Here is a 15166-nt window from a genome sequence, read left to right on the forward strand (position 1 = left end):
ATTTAATTGCAATTTTGCTGCAGTATAATAAAAATAATAAAAGAAAATAACATTTTTAAATAAAAAATAAACTGTAATTGATAGCTTTGTTACTGTTGTTTGTTTGATGAAGTAGTTTATTAGAGGCAAGAGACCAAGAAGGATGAGAAATCGTGCCTTTCTAAGTGACTCCATTGTGCTTTGGCTTCAAAGACACTCATCCGGCTCATCTGTTTTTACAGGTGGTGTATCCCGTCAGTCACATCACATCAGAACAATGTCCTACGTTTTTGTAAATGATTCTTCTCAGACTAACGTACCTTTGCTCCAAGCCTGTATTGATGGAGACTTTAACTATTCCAAGCGCCTTTTGGAAAGCGGCTTCGACCCAAATATCCGTGACAACAGGGGTAGAACGGGCCTCCACCTGGCAGCAGCTCGAGGCAATGTCGACATTTGCCAGTTGCTGCATAAGTTTGGTGCTGACCTTCTGGCCACCGAGTATCAAGGAAACACAGCTCTTCACCTTTGTGGCCATGTGGATACTATTCAATTCTTAGTTTCCAATGGACTCAAAATTGATATCTGGTAAGTTCTCTGTCATTTTTGAAGTCTAGTAGTTTCTTCTAGTTAGTCTGTTATACCTACTGATTTTGTTTCCAAGTTTGTCAGTTTTAATGACAAGATGAGGAAAATTTAGAGGATGATGCAATCTAGTCACAGAGTGAAGGAACAAGAGATGACTATACATTTATGCTGAAACATGATACTTTTTCCCTTATTGAAAATAGAGGCCAGTTTCTATTACTAACTGATTTACACAGTATGAGAAAAGATAGTGGTAACTAACATTTGTGAAAAATCTTTTTATGGGTAGGCACTTGTAAGCACATTTAATCCTCAAAATAAATAGCTCTTTTACAAAGTGTTCTATTCTTTTTTTTGTGTATGTGTGTGTATGTATGAATGTTAATATCTAATTTTTTGTTTAGACTTTTTAAAATTTATTATTAATTTCAGTGAAAATTTACAGAGACTTTGGATTTCCATTCATTCACTGTTGCACTTTTCTCCCCTCCCAACCCGCCCCCTGCCCCAGTACACTACGCCCTTGGAAAAGTAAAAGACAAATCCTTTCATTGTTTTACAATCCCTCCCCCCAGGCCCACTCCACTATGCAGCCTTCGCTCCTCTGGACTCTCGTCATGACAAAAATACCTAATCACATATCCCTTTTACACAATTTTCTCCCTCTTCTGTTTCAATGCAGTATACATTATTGAACCCATCTTCCTCAGTCTCCTCCCAACCCCAACCCAATGTCAATCCTGTTTTACAACAGTGGCATCATGCAGTATTTGTCCTTTTGTGACTGAGATACTTCACTCAGCATAATGTCCTCCAGGGTCACCCATTTTTAATAATATTGCATGAATTCCTTGTTTTTCAATGCTGCCTAGTATACCACACCTTCTCTATCCATTCGTTTGTTGATGGGCACTTAGGTTGTTTCCAACTCTTTGCTATTGTGAAAAAAGCCACAATAAACGTAGGTGTGCCAAAGTGTTCTTTTCATTTTACAGATGAAATAGCTAAGACAAGAAGGGTTAAGTGACTTGGCAGAGGTCACATGGCTCATGACAGCTGGAAATTGAACCCAGTTCAGCTCGTTTCCAAAGCTTGTATATTTATCATATCCCATGCCAGCTTCATAGTCTCTTTGGGCCTCGTAATCTTTTATTAAAGAATTTGAGAAAGTTGTGGGTTTTGTTTTACTTTGTTTGTGGTAATGATACTCTTACTAAAAAGAAAGATATGTCGAACTACCTTTAAAACTAAATTTGACTTCTAAACTATAGTTACATGCTGTCCTAATTTTATAGATTCTTTAATATACCTGACTCTGAATAAGATGATCATGGTTCTGCTATTACAGGACAAAATATGATAAGGCTTGGCTGCAGAATCATTCTAATTTAGGTTCTTTCCTCCTATTCATGCAAGTATTGATTTATCTGAGCAACTTGTAGGACTTCAGTCTTACTGCTGTGTACCATTGAGTGGGAACTGACTCCTCGCTGACCCTCCAGTGAGTTTTCAGAGGCTGTAAATTGCACAGCAGTAGATTGCCCCTTTTTTCTTGTGAGGAATGGCTGGTGGATTACAGGTGGATTGGCGATACATCTCCCTTCCCACTAGGCCACCGGAGCTCAGACTAGTAAATGAATAATGCAGTCATGTCTGTGCTCCAAGTCAGAGACTTACCTTGCACATCACTGTGATGCAGGGTCATTTGTTTGAGACTTTTTTAGGCTCCTATCACTTACCTCTAGTTTATGATGCTGAAAATTTAGAAAGCTTGGTGAAGCTCTTTTAAAAACAGAAAACTTAAGAAGAGTTTAAATATTCTCTTATTTCAAGCTAAAGCAACTTGTTTGACTACTTTTTTAAAAAATACACACTTCTCCCCACAAAATAGAAATATCAAATAAATATGAGAGAGTCTAGGATTTGACTTTTTAATGAATTTGGTTTTAAAGTTTTGTTTTAGTTGTTAATAATACACAGCATAATATTTACCTCCGCTGCTGTATGTAGGGTTTTCGAAGGCCTGTTATATTTTGGAAGTGGATGGCCAGTCCTTCTTCCTAATCTGTCTTTAATTTGGATTCATAGTATTAGAACAATATCTTACAGACAAGCTTGTAACCAAGCAGATCAAAGACACATCTCTTACAGAAATAAACGATACATCCACTGTCCTCCCCACCCAAATATGTGTGTCTTTTTTCTTCCTTTGCCCTGCTGCATTGCCATTCCTTATGCTCGTGCCTCCCTGGTCAAACCCTCCCTTCCCCAGCCACAAATTGATATGATAGCTTAGTCCACAAGTCACTTCTGTGATGGCTTGCACCACACACTGCTACTGGTCTCTCACCCTGTTGTCTGTCTCTTGTTTAGGACAATGTAAGTCCAAAGCCCCTGTCCCAATTCAGGGAAATCTTTTTCTTGAGGCAGTATTGAGGGAAGTTCCTGGCCCTGTTAGTCTAGAGACTAAGATACATCTAATCCAGGTCATAGTCTTCCAGTTACTTGCTATGCATCAGAGAGCTGGACAGTGACTAAGGATGACAGAAGAAGAATCAATGCCTTCTAATTATGGTGCTGGAGAAGAGCCTTGAACATACCATGGACTGCCAAGTAAACAAATAAGTCAGTCTTGGAGAGGGTGAAACCAAGTTTCTTCTTAGAGGCTAGGATTTTGAAGCTTTGTCTCACATACTTTGGGCACGAGGCCAGGAGAGACCAGTCCTTGGAGAAGGACATCATGCTTGCAAGGGTGGAGGGACAGGAGAGGAAGGCCCCAGATGAGATGGATTGATTCAGTGACTAGGGGCTATGGGGGTTGGTGTGTCAGAATTAGTGAGACTTGCTCAGGACAGGGCAGAATCAGAGCTGCTGTACATAGAGTCACTGGCAAGTCAACGGCACATAACAACAATATGTACCAGTCTCAGTAGTATCTGCCTGCACAGTTAGTAACATTGATTATGTTCTTCTAGTTGTCAGCCATTTCCTCTTTCCTTTTCTGAATTTTTCCTTCCACACTATTAATATTTTCATTTATTCCTCTGCTTATGTCTTCTTTTTTTCCTTTTCCCTAGAAATGAGAAGTAAAATAGACTGAACATTTTTGTTCAGTTTTAATTTCATTTGCTCTTGCTTTTAATTCTGAAGAACGATGCATCACAGCTTATTCACTGAGATCTTCCTAAATGATGACTAACGACTATTGTTTTTAATCAACTTTTAAAGCAATCATCAAGGAGCTACACCCTTAGTGCTGGCAAAGCGCAGAGGAGTGAACAAAGATGTCATCAGACTGCTGGAATCTTTGGAAGAACAGGAAGTAAAAGGATTTAACAGAGGAACCCACTCAAAACTGGAGACTATGCAGACTGCCGAGAGTGAAAGGTACTTGAGATGCAATTTTTAAAGGGCACGTCACTGTTTAATTAAGTAGATCATTTGTGGTGACTTTGTGAGATTTGCTAATCATTTGCTTTCCAGAGTACAGAGTCTTGATGCTTTCTTTGAACTTGGTACAGGTTCTTATGGCTCCAAATTAGAATTGGGAAGCTATTAACAGGAATCATTAAGTGCCCATATGCACAGAATGTTCGATAGCCACTGCACAAGGAAACATGTTGTATTGACAGTGTAAGGAAGTCATTAAGAGTTGAGCACGGTGAAAGGAGTTCTGGTGGCCTAGAGGCAGGAAGCTGCACTGCAGTCCCAGAGGTGCGTGGTTCAAATCCACCAGATTCTCTGCTGGAGAAGGAGGGACAATCTCCTCCTGTACCAGTCAGATCCTATTTGACAGTACACACAAAAATGGTAAAATAAAATTTAAAAAAAAAGTAAAAAGAGAGAGGAAACCGGTGTTAGTGAGTATTATCTGTGCACAGAAAGCGCAGATCACATAACAAATGTAATCACAGAAAAGGAAGGAAAATGGGCAACGCCAGTAATGGGACAAAATTGGAAGAGACAAAAATGGGCTTTAAGAGTAAGGAGATGCACTATCTGTCCTTATGTAACTGAGGCCACTATTGTGGAAATATGAGGATTACTGAGCAAGATAGGTGTAAATGTTCAAAGGGGAAAGGAGAGCAGAGAGACAGGAAGAAGGGGGGAAGTCACTGGGAGAGCAGAAGTTAGTGGATGAGGGTGAAAACTTGAGTATGGTTCAATGGCAACTTGAAAAGACGGGGTGATACTAAGCATAGAGCAGTGGTAAATGAATTATATAAAATATAATGTATATGAATGATTGTATAAACCATAAAGTATATGTATAAAACACACTATATATGAATGATTATGCAAACCAATAAAAAGAATTTTTAAAATAGTAAGGAGATGGAATATTCAAAATAATAAAACAGGAGGAGAAAAAAATAAGACAAGATTCAAGGGGAGGAAACATACAATTCAGTACTATGAAAGTAGCTTTCATATGAGTTGAGAACAAATGAAATTTGGGCTTTGATAAGGCACTGAAGTTTATATGCGTTGACTGACTAGGTCTCTCAGTTGAGAAACAGTTGTGAAAGCAGCTTAAGAAGTTCTAAAAGGTGACAGACTATTTTCCCTCCTTGCCTTCCTGGCTCCACAGGTAATCAGGAGGCCATACTTCTCTAGTACACTAGCAAATAGTGTGTTTTACCTCTGTGGAGTTTCAGCCTTCTAGATTATACAAGTCAGGAGAGAAAGATGTTGAATTCACTGTAGTCTCTTCCCAAAATTTTTAGTGGAATCTGGATATAATGCACAAGGGCTCTCATCAGCCAGCGGCCAGCAGCTGACTGACCAGGACTTGGAATTAGGGTTCCATAGTTCATTGTTGGAATAATTTTTTTCTGTAGATTCTAAATGAAACCTCTCCCTTTCTCATAGCTCACTTTTCAGTTGATTCTTTGTACCCAGGATTGCTTTTTGTCTTTTTTATTTACTGAGTGGTATGCTCTTTGGGGATCATTAAACCCATTCTCAAGAGTAGGTCTTTTGTTTAATTGCTTTTAGAGCACAAAATACATACTAAGAAACTAAGGAGCTTTGCTTTTAGAAGAGAGTAGTCCTCGTGATATAGGGTGTTGTAAAGGGCGTCTGGAGGGAGTTGCCCTGCTATCCCAAAGGCCATGACTCTCTAGCAGTTCAAATCCACCACTGGCGCAGAGGGAGAAACGTAGACAATATTTTCCCATCCAATTTGCAGCCTTGGGAAACCTCCGTGAACTTCTAGAGAATCGATTGTGGATCAGTTCTGACTCAACAGTAATGAGAACTGAAAGGTTGGCAGTTTGAAGCTACAGGTTCCTCCACAAGAGAAAGATAGGCAGTCCTGTTAAAGATGTCCTGTAAAGGCTGCAGCCTCAGAGACGTGAGAGAGGGTCACTGTGAGCCACAGTCTACCCGACAAGCAGTGGCTTTTGAGTGTAGGTGGGATACAGAATGGCACAGCTGCTTTGAAAAAGAGTGTTATAATTTCCTCAAAAATATAAACATAGAAATACCATTTGATCTAGCAGTTCCACTCCTAGGTATATACCTAGGAAATTGAAAACCTATTTAGAAAAATAGAACCGACTCAAAAGTCCATCACCTGACGGGTAGATGAACAAGATGTGGTCCACATGCAGTAGAATATTAGTTAGCCATAAAAAGGAATTAAGTACTGGTACGTGCTCCAACATGGATGAACCCTGAAGATACGATACTGAGTGAAAGTCAGTCACCAAAGGACCATGTATTGAATGACTTCCTTTATAGGATATGTTCAGAACAGGCAAATCCTTGGAGATAGAAAGTAGATGAGTGGCTGCCAAGAGCTGCAGGGGAGGGTGGAATATGGAGTGACTGCTAATGGTTCCATATTTTACTGAGATGACAAAATTTTCTGGAATTAGATAGTAAGGATTCTTTTACATCTTTATTAGTATACTATTAAACACTCTGAAAGGCTGAATTTTATGGTATGTGAATTGTAGCTCAATTTTTTATTTATTTGGGTTTTTTAAATTATTATTTTTTGTGCATGTACCATCAACTCAGATCTGACTGGTACAGGAGGAAATTGTCCCTCCTTCTCCGGCAGAGCATCTGGTGGATTCAAACCATGTACCTTTGGGATTGCAGTACAGCTTCTTGCCACTAGGCCACCAGAGCTCCCCAGCTCAATTTTTTTAAAATGAAAACGTAATATACTGATTGGCTTGTGACATCATGGCATGAATGTGTAATAGTTAATCTTTTCTAAGCAGGAAAGAATGCAAAATTTGGGCATGTGCTCACTCAAGTATCTTCTATTTCGTTTAAGATTTTAATGTCTGAGCTTGGTCAAATTAGTCAACACCTGCTAAACCCATCATTTTTCTTGATTCTGGCCCGTGAAGACTCCTTACCTGACAAAAGCTTACTTATTGTTTACTTGACTGTAATCTTAACAGACACAGTTTACTAGGCATTTCTTTCATGGACTGCAGGGTGGTTCAGAATGCCAGCCTTCAGTTAGTAGTCAAACTGCTTGCACTACCTAAGAAATTCAAAGATTTTAATAGCTGAGACTCAGTATTACTTCTTCAGGGCTCATGAATTAGGTTGTTGAGAGATATTTTCCCTCTGTCCCATACTGAGTTTAATTTCGTTTCCTTTTGTAGGTATGGAATGAGCATGATGGTGTTGGTGGCAGATGTAAAATATGCACCACCACCACCCATTATGTTAGAGTTAAGTTTTTTGTGGACATTAAAAAAACTTACTGGAAAGCCTCATTTTGAATGAAGTCTCTGTAGAACAGCTTTGTTTGCAGAGCTTCGTGAACTTCTAGAGACTGCTCATCTTAATTCTTATTAATGCCTAACATCCATTGAGTATGAAGGCTTGTCATTTTGGACATGGTCAATAAGCTTTGCAAAAGTCAGAATAAACTGGTGGCCTAGTAGTAAGAAGCTGCACTGCAATCCCGAAGGCACACAGTTTGAGGCCACCAGCTGCTCCACGGGAAGAGGATGGACAATTTTCTGTGTGATTGTTGTTGTTGTTGTTATGTGCCGTCGAGTCGTTTGTGACTCATAGCGACCCTATGTACAACAGCCCTAGACCTTGCTCTATCTTGTACCAATTGCACTGCCTCTGACACACCCATCCCCAGTCACTGAATCAATCCACTTCATAGAGGGTCTTCCCCTCCTGTGCCATCCCTCCACCCTCCCAAGCATGATGTCACTCTCCAAGGACCTTTCTCTCCTTACAACATGTCCAAAGTATGTCAGATGAAGTATGCCTCCGAGGAGTAGCCTGGTTTAACCCTCTCCAGGATGAATCTGTTTGTTTTATTGGCAGTCCATGGTACATTCAATACTCTTCTCCAGCACCACAGCTCAAAGGCATCAATTCTCCTTCTATCCTTCCTTGTCATTGTCCAACTCTCTGATGCATAACAAGTGATTGCAAAGACCATGGCCTGTATCAGGTGCACCTTAGTCTCCAGAGAGACACCATTGCTCTGTGTGATTAGCTGCCTCTAAAAACCCTTTGGAGGGTCAGCTATGGGTTGGTTCTGACTCTGTAGAACAGCAACAACAAACTTCATCTATTTATGGCTTTGCTTGTTTAGGGCTTCTGAAACTTTTAATCAAACTTTGAACATGCTTTAGTTCTCTGAAATGTGTAGTGTTGAAAATTCAAACCAAATATTTCTTTTCAGGGAATAAACATCTTTTATTATAAAAAGAGGGAGCTCTGGTTTCCTAGTAATTAGAGTTACACTGCTGTCAACACAAAGGAAAATTAATCTACATCAGTTTTGTGTGTACTTACTCATAGTTCATGGTGAGCTAGACTCTGAGACATTGCTGTTTTGATTCTTCTAGGCCTGAAGGGTTGAGAGACTATGAAGAGAAGGGGTTTAAGGAAGAAGGATAGTCATGACCTTGGATAAATAACAGATAGTTGATACCTACGATTATGGACACTGTGGATTTAGTATAAATGATACCCTATTATACTGGGCCTGCAAGTTAGGCCAGTCCCTAGGAGTTTTCAGTTCATCATGCTGTGGCCTTCCAAATACTAGAGTCAAATGTACTGTGTTCTGTTTGTATCCCATTGATACAATTCTGAAAACCAAGGTCTATGTGCTAGTGCTGTTTTGCAGTATCTTCCCCACCACAAGTAACTTCAACTTTTATGCAGAAGGGAAAGTTATTCTCTATTACTGTTCAAGATAAAAGTAAAATTAGTGATTGAAAACTTAAGAAAAAGTTCTGAATCATTAGACCAGTCTGATTAGTTCAGACTGAGGAGTAAGCTTCCATTAATGGAGATGCACGGTGAAATAAATACTCCTTCATTGGTCATGTTGAGCTAAATTAAGCCTTTTAACATTAAGATTCAGGCATGATATAGAGATAGTTTTAGATTTACCTTTGCCTACTCCCACTGAAGTATGTTTTCTCATATCTCCATTTTGAAATTTTCTGAACTTAAAATCTATAAAATGCATTTTGGTTTAATATCTGATGGAACAACTCATCTGACCTGTTGCACAATTTCTGCTTGGGACCTCTTTGTTAGAAAAGGATGTTTAATGTTGACGCTGCTAGATACTAAACCAAGAGATAATCATTGTGATCTGGTATTTACAGTCTAAGCTAGATTGTCCTGATACAGGCAAGTAATCAGTAGGTGCGTGGGAGCATCTGTGTCCATCTTTTCTCTTCTGGTAAGTGTAAGTCACATGGCTGGTCTTTTTTGAAATAGTGCAATCCTGATGTTTTATTGAAATAGGTGCAGTGTATTGTTCATGCCCTTTTTTTTCTCTTTCCTTCTCTCTCAGTGCCATGGAAAGCCATTCTCTCCTCAACCCCAACCTACAGCAAGGTGAAGGAGTCCTTTCCAGCTTCCGAACCACGTGGCAGGAATTTGTAGAGGATCTGGGCTTCTGGCGAGTGTTGCTCTTGATCTTTGTCATTGCGCTGCTGTCCCTGGGCATTGCGTACTATGTGAGTGGGGTGCTACCCTTTGTGGAGAACCAGCCTGAACTGGTGCATTAAAGAAGCTCCTGGGAGGAGAAGCAGCAGCAGCAGCAAATAATTTGTTTCCTGGCTAATCTCAGTTTCTTGAAGTTCTTCTCTTTGTGCAAGGCAGTACGTTTTTATTTTCCTTTTATTTCTTTGCATCTTTACTTCTTGTCATCCTTTCAGAATAATATTATGTTCATTTGAATTAACTACACATCGTAGTCAGCTACCTCTAATGCAGCCTCACTTCTTAGGAAAGCTTTGTTTGATAAAAACATAAATTGCTAGAGATGAAAAATAAAGGGTGAGGCTAGGAATCCCTTACTATGTAGCAATTTTACCCTAATATAGGACCAACTAAAGTGAAGTCTTCAAAAAAGAGAAGGGTGTTCTTACAGGACTAATTTTTGTTGATGTTTATTTTTTTGCATGATTGCCTTTGCCTATTTCTCGAAGAAAAGGGGTAAAAATGACACATTCATTTCAGCTTAAAACCTGAAGCACTTTTTTTTCACATCCTGTACAGCAAGTTAGTATTGTTAGAATGAGTTAGTTTGGTTTATTTTAATATTTTGAAACCTAGTTGTAAAACCAAACAGAACTTTTGAAAGTGAGCATGTTGTCTTCAAAAATGGTTGATTCCATCTTATATTTATTTGTTCTGTGGACAGTTTGGGTGTTATTGCTTTGCTTTTTGTTTATATCTGTAAAAAGTAAACTTAAAGAGTCCTTTTTTTTTGTTCACTTTTCAGTTTTTCCTAGTATGTTATTTCAAAGATAGCTTATTCATCAAAATTACAGTCAGAAAGCTCATTTTACATTCAGTAGTTCGCTGAGGAAAATAATTTCGATATTTAACTGTCACTATGATTCTGCAATGCCGTTATTTTAGTAAGGGCTGGGAATCAGTTCTGTAAGCTAGCTGTGTTGTCCCAATTGTATTATAGTTCATAATTATCTCATTTTATGTGCAAACCTGTTTAGAGGCCCTGTTAGCATTTTCATAACAATTCAGGCATGTCAGTAAATCTCTGAGGGCAAGAAGTGATGGGACATTTCAGAGTTAACAGTGCTGAACAGTACTGTCCTGGGAATTATAATCTCTTTATGAATTATGTAAATTGAGCTCTGGCCCCAAATTTAGGCTGCTGCTTTCATTGGTATGTGCTAAGGCCTCTTTTATTAATGATTCTATAGTGTATAAATCTCATTCTTGTGTTAATAGTAAAGAATATGAAGGCTTGAGAATTATTCATTGGGTGAATTCAGAAAATTATAATGAAAAACTATGGATTTTAGAACAAAGACATTTGAGATACTGCTAATTGATTTGTTGCTAGAATTAGGAATTACAGCTTTAGGATATAACTGGTATGTCTATGGTTCCCCCCGTTTTGATGTTTTCTCTTTTGTATTTATATATCTAGTAATGACATTTTTGTGTGGCTTTATCCTTTTATAGACTCTTATAATTCCTGAGTGACTGACTGCTTCAGGATTAGGTTGCAGAGTCTTACTTTTTAGGTTAAATACAAAATAAATGATGGTTATAAATACTGCAAGAACCAGAGCTGCATTAAAAGGGGAAACACTAGACCAAATTAAATTTGAAGGATAGTCAAAATGAAAGCATTCAAATTAGCTTTGCAGTTGTTTGTCTATCTAAACCGATATGCAAAATTGGTCAATACATGTAAATATACTTGCATTTTTTAACATTTTAAGAGTAATTTTTTTAAAGTGTTGATTTCTTTGTATTCTATTCTCTGCATTCAGTAATAACCACCAATAAACGTGTTTCTAAATCCCTAATCACAATCCAGTGCTGTTATTTTTTTCTTTTAATTTAGGTGTTATATAGTAAATTACATTATATCATTTGATTTCTTGACTGCTGACTTTTATGGGCATTGATTGTGGCTCCAAGTAAAATGGCATCATTGACAACCCCAGTCTTTTCTTCAGTTAGCATGAAGCTTTAGCTATGAGGATTTTTGTCTATGTTAAAGTATAATCCATACTGAAAGGATGTAGTCTTTCATCTTCATCAGTAAATGCGTCAAGTCTTATTGCAAACAACATATTGGCCTGCGCAAACCTGCTGCAAAAGACTTCTTTAAGATATTAAAAAGCGAAGATCACTTGAAGAACTTAGATATTTCTGAACCAAGCTGTGATGTTTTCAGACACCTCATATGGATGCAAATAAAGAATGCCAAGGGGGAATTGATGCCTTTGAAATATTGATGTTGGTGAAGAATATTACATCTACCTTGAACTGTCAGAAAATGTCTTGGAAAATGTTGAGCCAGAATGTTCCTTGTGAATGAGGAAGGTGAGACTTCATCTCACGTATGTTGACTTCCTTTCACTTATGTGATCAGGAGAGACCAGTCCTGGAGAAGGGTGTGTGAGCTTGGTAGAGGGCCAGGAAAACAGAGGAGGGCACTTGGTGAGGTGTCTTGATACAGTCATGGCAAATACAGCAACGATTGTGGGGATAGTGCAGAGCCATCTGTACGTGTTCTTCCATACATAGGATCACTGTGTAATGGGACCACCTCAGTGGCGCTCAACAACAACATAGTAGGTTGTGTATTTAAAAACCAAAGAGCCGCTTTTCAAACCTGGTGTAATAGATATATTGAATTTGTTAATATTGAATTGTATCCGAACATATGATCCAGGAAAACTTCTTACAGCAAATAAGCATCCTTCTCATATAAACGAAATAAGATTTGTCATTGCCCCTTGTTTACCTGTGACAGGGCCAGGCACCCAAAAACTTACAGCCATCAGCTGGTTTCAGCTCAACAGCCTCACATGACAGAATAAAACTGCCTTGCAGCATTTCTCAAGGCTAGAAATCTTTATGGAAGCTAACTGCCGTATCTTTCTCACCCAGAGCCACCAGGGAGTTTGATCTTCCAACTTTTCTATTAGTAGCCCAGTACTTAACTCACTGCACCATAAGGGCTCCTCAAGCCACACGCAGAACCTCTACCTCCAAATTCCTGTTCTTTGCCTCATAATTGAATAACTGAATTTCTTGTTCCCACCAACCAATCAGAAACAAAATACTTGTTAAACTTTCAGTAAGTTTTCTTCCCGTGTTCCTGAACTTTGGCCTACACACAGTTTAACTTGACAAGTGTCGTCTACGTTTGCCTTTTAAATGCTCCTAAATGAATTTGGGTGAATTTCTGGGGGGGTGGGGTTTAAGAGTGATAGTATCTACCATGACTAAGCACCTTCTAGTTAGACTTATGCAAGTCATACTCATTTCATTGTCACTGCCTATCCTCTAAGCCACATCCTACATGTCTTCATCTTATGAGATGTGGGAACTGACACCAGAGGGGAGTTAACCAGCTTGTCCAGGTCACATAGCTGTAGACAGTAGTGGAGCTGGAATTCCAGACAGAGATTCCTTCACCAATGCCCAGCTTGCTCTCTCCTGCCTTGTTCTCTGCCCTGAATCTATCTGGTCATGGAGCCACGTTTGTCTAGAATCTCCCTGCTGATGTTGAGACATTCCTAAATGTTCCATGTCCTTGTCTATGTACTCATTCCACCATTTTTCCACGTCTCCCTTTCATTATTGGGAACTTTCAAAGGTCAAGCTTAAACTGGCATTTTCCGAAATCTTCCATAGTTTTATCACATCTGACTGGTTACTTCTCTCTTTCCTCATCACTTGTCTGCTTTCGTTACATTTATTCTACAATTCTTGATCTGTTCCTCTCTACCCATGGTTTGTTGGGGTGGGTGTTTTTTTCTTTTTCTTTTTTTTTTCTCCTCTGTATTTATAAACTTCATGAGAGCAGGGACTTGATCTATTTTTTTTTTCACTTCCTTTTTGGTTCACAGTGAAGTCTGGTGTTCCTTTACAAAAACACTCATTCTGTTACTTTTGGCCTAGTGGTTAGAAACTATGCCACCAACCCAGAGGCACGTGGTTTGACTCCACCAGCTTCTCAGAAGGAGAAAGATGGGCAGTCTCCTGCCCTGCAATGTACACCCTCTGAAACCCCACTGGAGAGACAGCGATGCGTTGGTTCCGTCTCAGTAGAACATAATAACAATAACAACAGCATTTTTAAATGAAGAATAGCCATATGTCTCATTTTTTTTACAAATTCCAATTTCCCTAGATTCATGGAGGCTAGATGAACCCCCGAAACTTTTGCCTTGAAATAATCTGTAAACCTTATACCAAAAATATCCCATGAAGTCTTTGAATCATACAGTCATTTAGCTTAATTAGTAAAGCATGTCTACTAGGAATATCATGCTCTTAAGTTGACAAGAGTGATTTGAAAAGTTAGGAGCCTGAGGGGCCACCGAGTTTCTGTGACTAGAAGAGAAAGAATTAGGAAAAGGGTGAGAATAGTGGCACCATGTGGAGGACAGTCCAGGATACTGGGTTGTACATATAGAAATTGTTGATTGGTGCATGTTGTTGTTATGTACTAATCGTTCCAACAAGTTTTCAGAGGCAGTAAATCACACAAAGGAGATTGCTCATCTTTCTCCCATGGAGCACCTGGTGGATTCGAACCACATGCCTTTGGGTTGGCAGCACAGCTCCTGACCACTAACCCACCAGAACATGGTCTCTATGTTCTAAAATACATAAAATTTTCAAAAATCCAAATTCAGAGGTTCTGCTGTTCTTTTAGGTGACATCAAGTCAGGTACAAGTCATAGTGACCTTATCTATGAACAAGAGATCTGAACTCTGCTCTGTCCTGTGCCATCTCATCATTTCTGACATACTTGAGTCCATTGCTTCAGTCACTGTATCAATCCATTTCCTTGAGGGTCTTCATCTCTTGATGACCCTCCACCTTTCCAAGCATGATGTCACTCTCCAAGAAATAGTCTCTCCTTACAACATGACCAAAGGATGTTAGACGAAGCTTTGTCATTTTTGCCTTCAAGGAACCTGGGTGTACTTTCTCCAAGACATAGCTGTTCTTTAGACAGTCCGTAGGATACTCAGCACTCTTTTCCAAAACCATAGTTCAAAGGCATCAATTTTTTAAAAGGTTTTATTTTATTAATTTTAATGAACATTTACAGAGATTTTGCATTTCCATTTTTCCATTCATTGTTGCATTTTTCTCCCTGCCCACCCTCCCACCTGCAGTTCACTCTTCTTTTTGAAAAGTAAAAGAAAAATTCCTTCATTGGTATACAGTTTCCCTCCCCTCCCCTGCCCCAAGTACACTCCACTGTGCAACCTTCATTCTGGACTCTTGTCATAACCATAATACCCAATCATATATCACTTTTAAACTGTTCTCTCCTTCATCTGTTTCAGATGAATGCTTTGTACATGATTTATCCAATTTTTCTCAGTCTCATCTCAACCCTGATGTCAGTGTTTTACAACAATGACACTATGCGGTATTTGTCCTTTTGCAACTGAGATATTTCACTCAGCATAATGTCCTCCAGGGTCACCCATTTTGAATAATATTGCATGAGTTCCTTGTTTTTCAATATAGCATAGTATTCCATTGTGTGAATATACCAGAGCTTCTCCATCTGTTCGTTTGTTGATTGGCAATTGTGTTTTTTCCAATTCTTTGCTGTTG

At 38.9% G+C, this 15166-nt stretch overlaps 1 protein-coding gene across 1 annotated transcript; it reads left to right on the forward strand.

Moving 5' to 3' along the window:
- The first annotated feature begins 247 nt into the window (after positions 1-247).
- ANKRD46 (ankyrin repeat domain 46) lies at positions 248-9596 on the forward strand. The gene is made up of 3 exons (XM_006900009.1): positions 248-567; positions 3796-3954; positions 9380-9596. The coding sequence occupies exons 1-3, from the start codon at positions 257-259 to the stop codon at positions 9594-9596; spliced, it is 687 nt and encodes a 228-aa protein (XP_006900071.1). The 5' UTR covers positions 248-256.
- The last annotated feature ends 5570 nt before the right edge of the window (positions 9597-15166 follow it).

The sequence above is a fragment of the Elephantulus edwardii genome, unplaced genomic scaffold, assembly GCF_000299155.1.
Source record: "Elephantulus edwardii isolate Elephantulus edwardi_28Jun2011 unplaced genomic scaffold, EleEdw1.0 scaffold00270, whole genome shotgun sequence".
Lineage (NCBI taxonomy): Eukaryota > Metazoa > Chordata > Mammalia > Macroscelidea > Macroscelididae > Elephantulus > Elephantulus edwardii.

What these genes read in the sequence shown, in the direction of transcription:
- ANKRD46 (XM_006900009.1), top strand. Translation starts at nt 257, where the DNA reads ATGTCCTACGTTTTTGTAAATGATTCTTCTCAGACTAACGTACCTTTG. An exon ending in GGACTCAAAATTGATATCTG is followed by an intron (nt 568 to 3,795) that starts GTAAGTTCTCTG and finishes CAACTTTTAAAG; the next exon opens with CAATCATCAAGGAGCTACAC. An exon ending in CAGACTGCCGAGAGTGAAAG is followed by an intron (nt 3,955 to 9,379) that starts GTACTTGAGATG and finishes CTTCTCTCTCAG; the next exon opens with TGCCATGGAAAGCCATTCTC.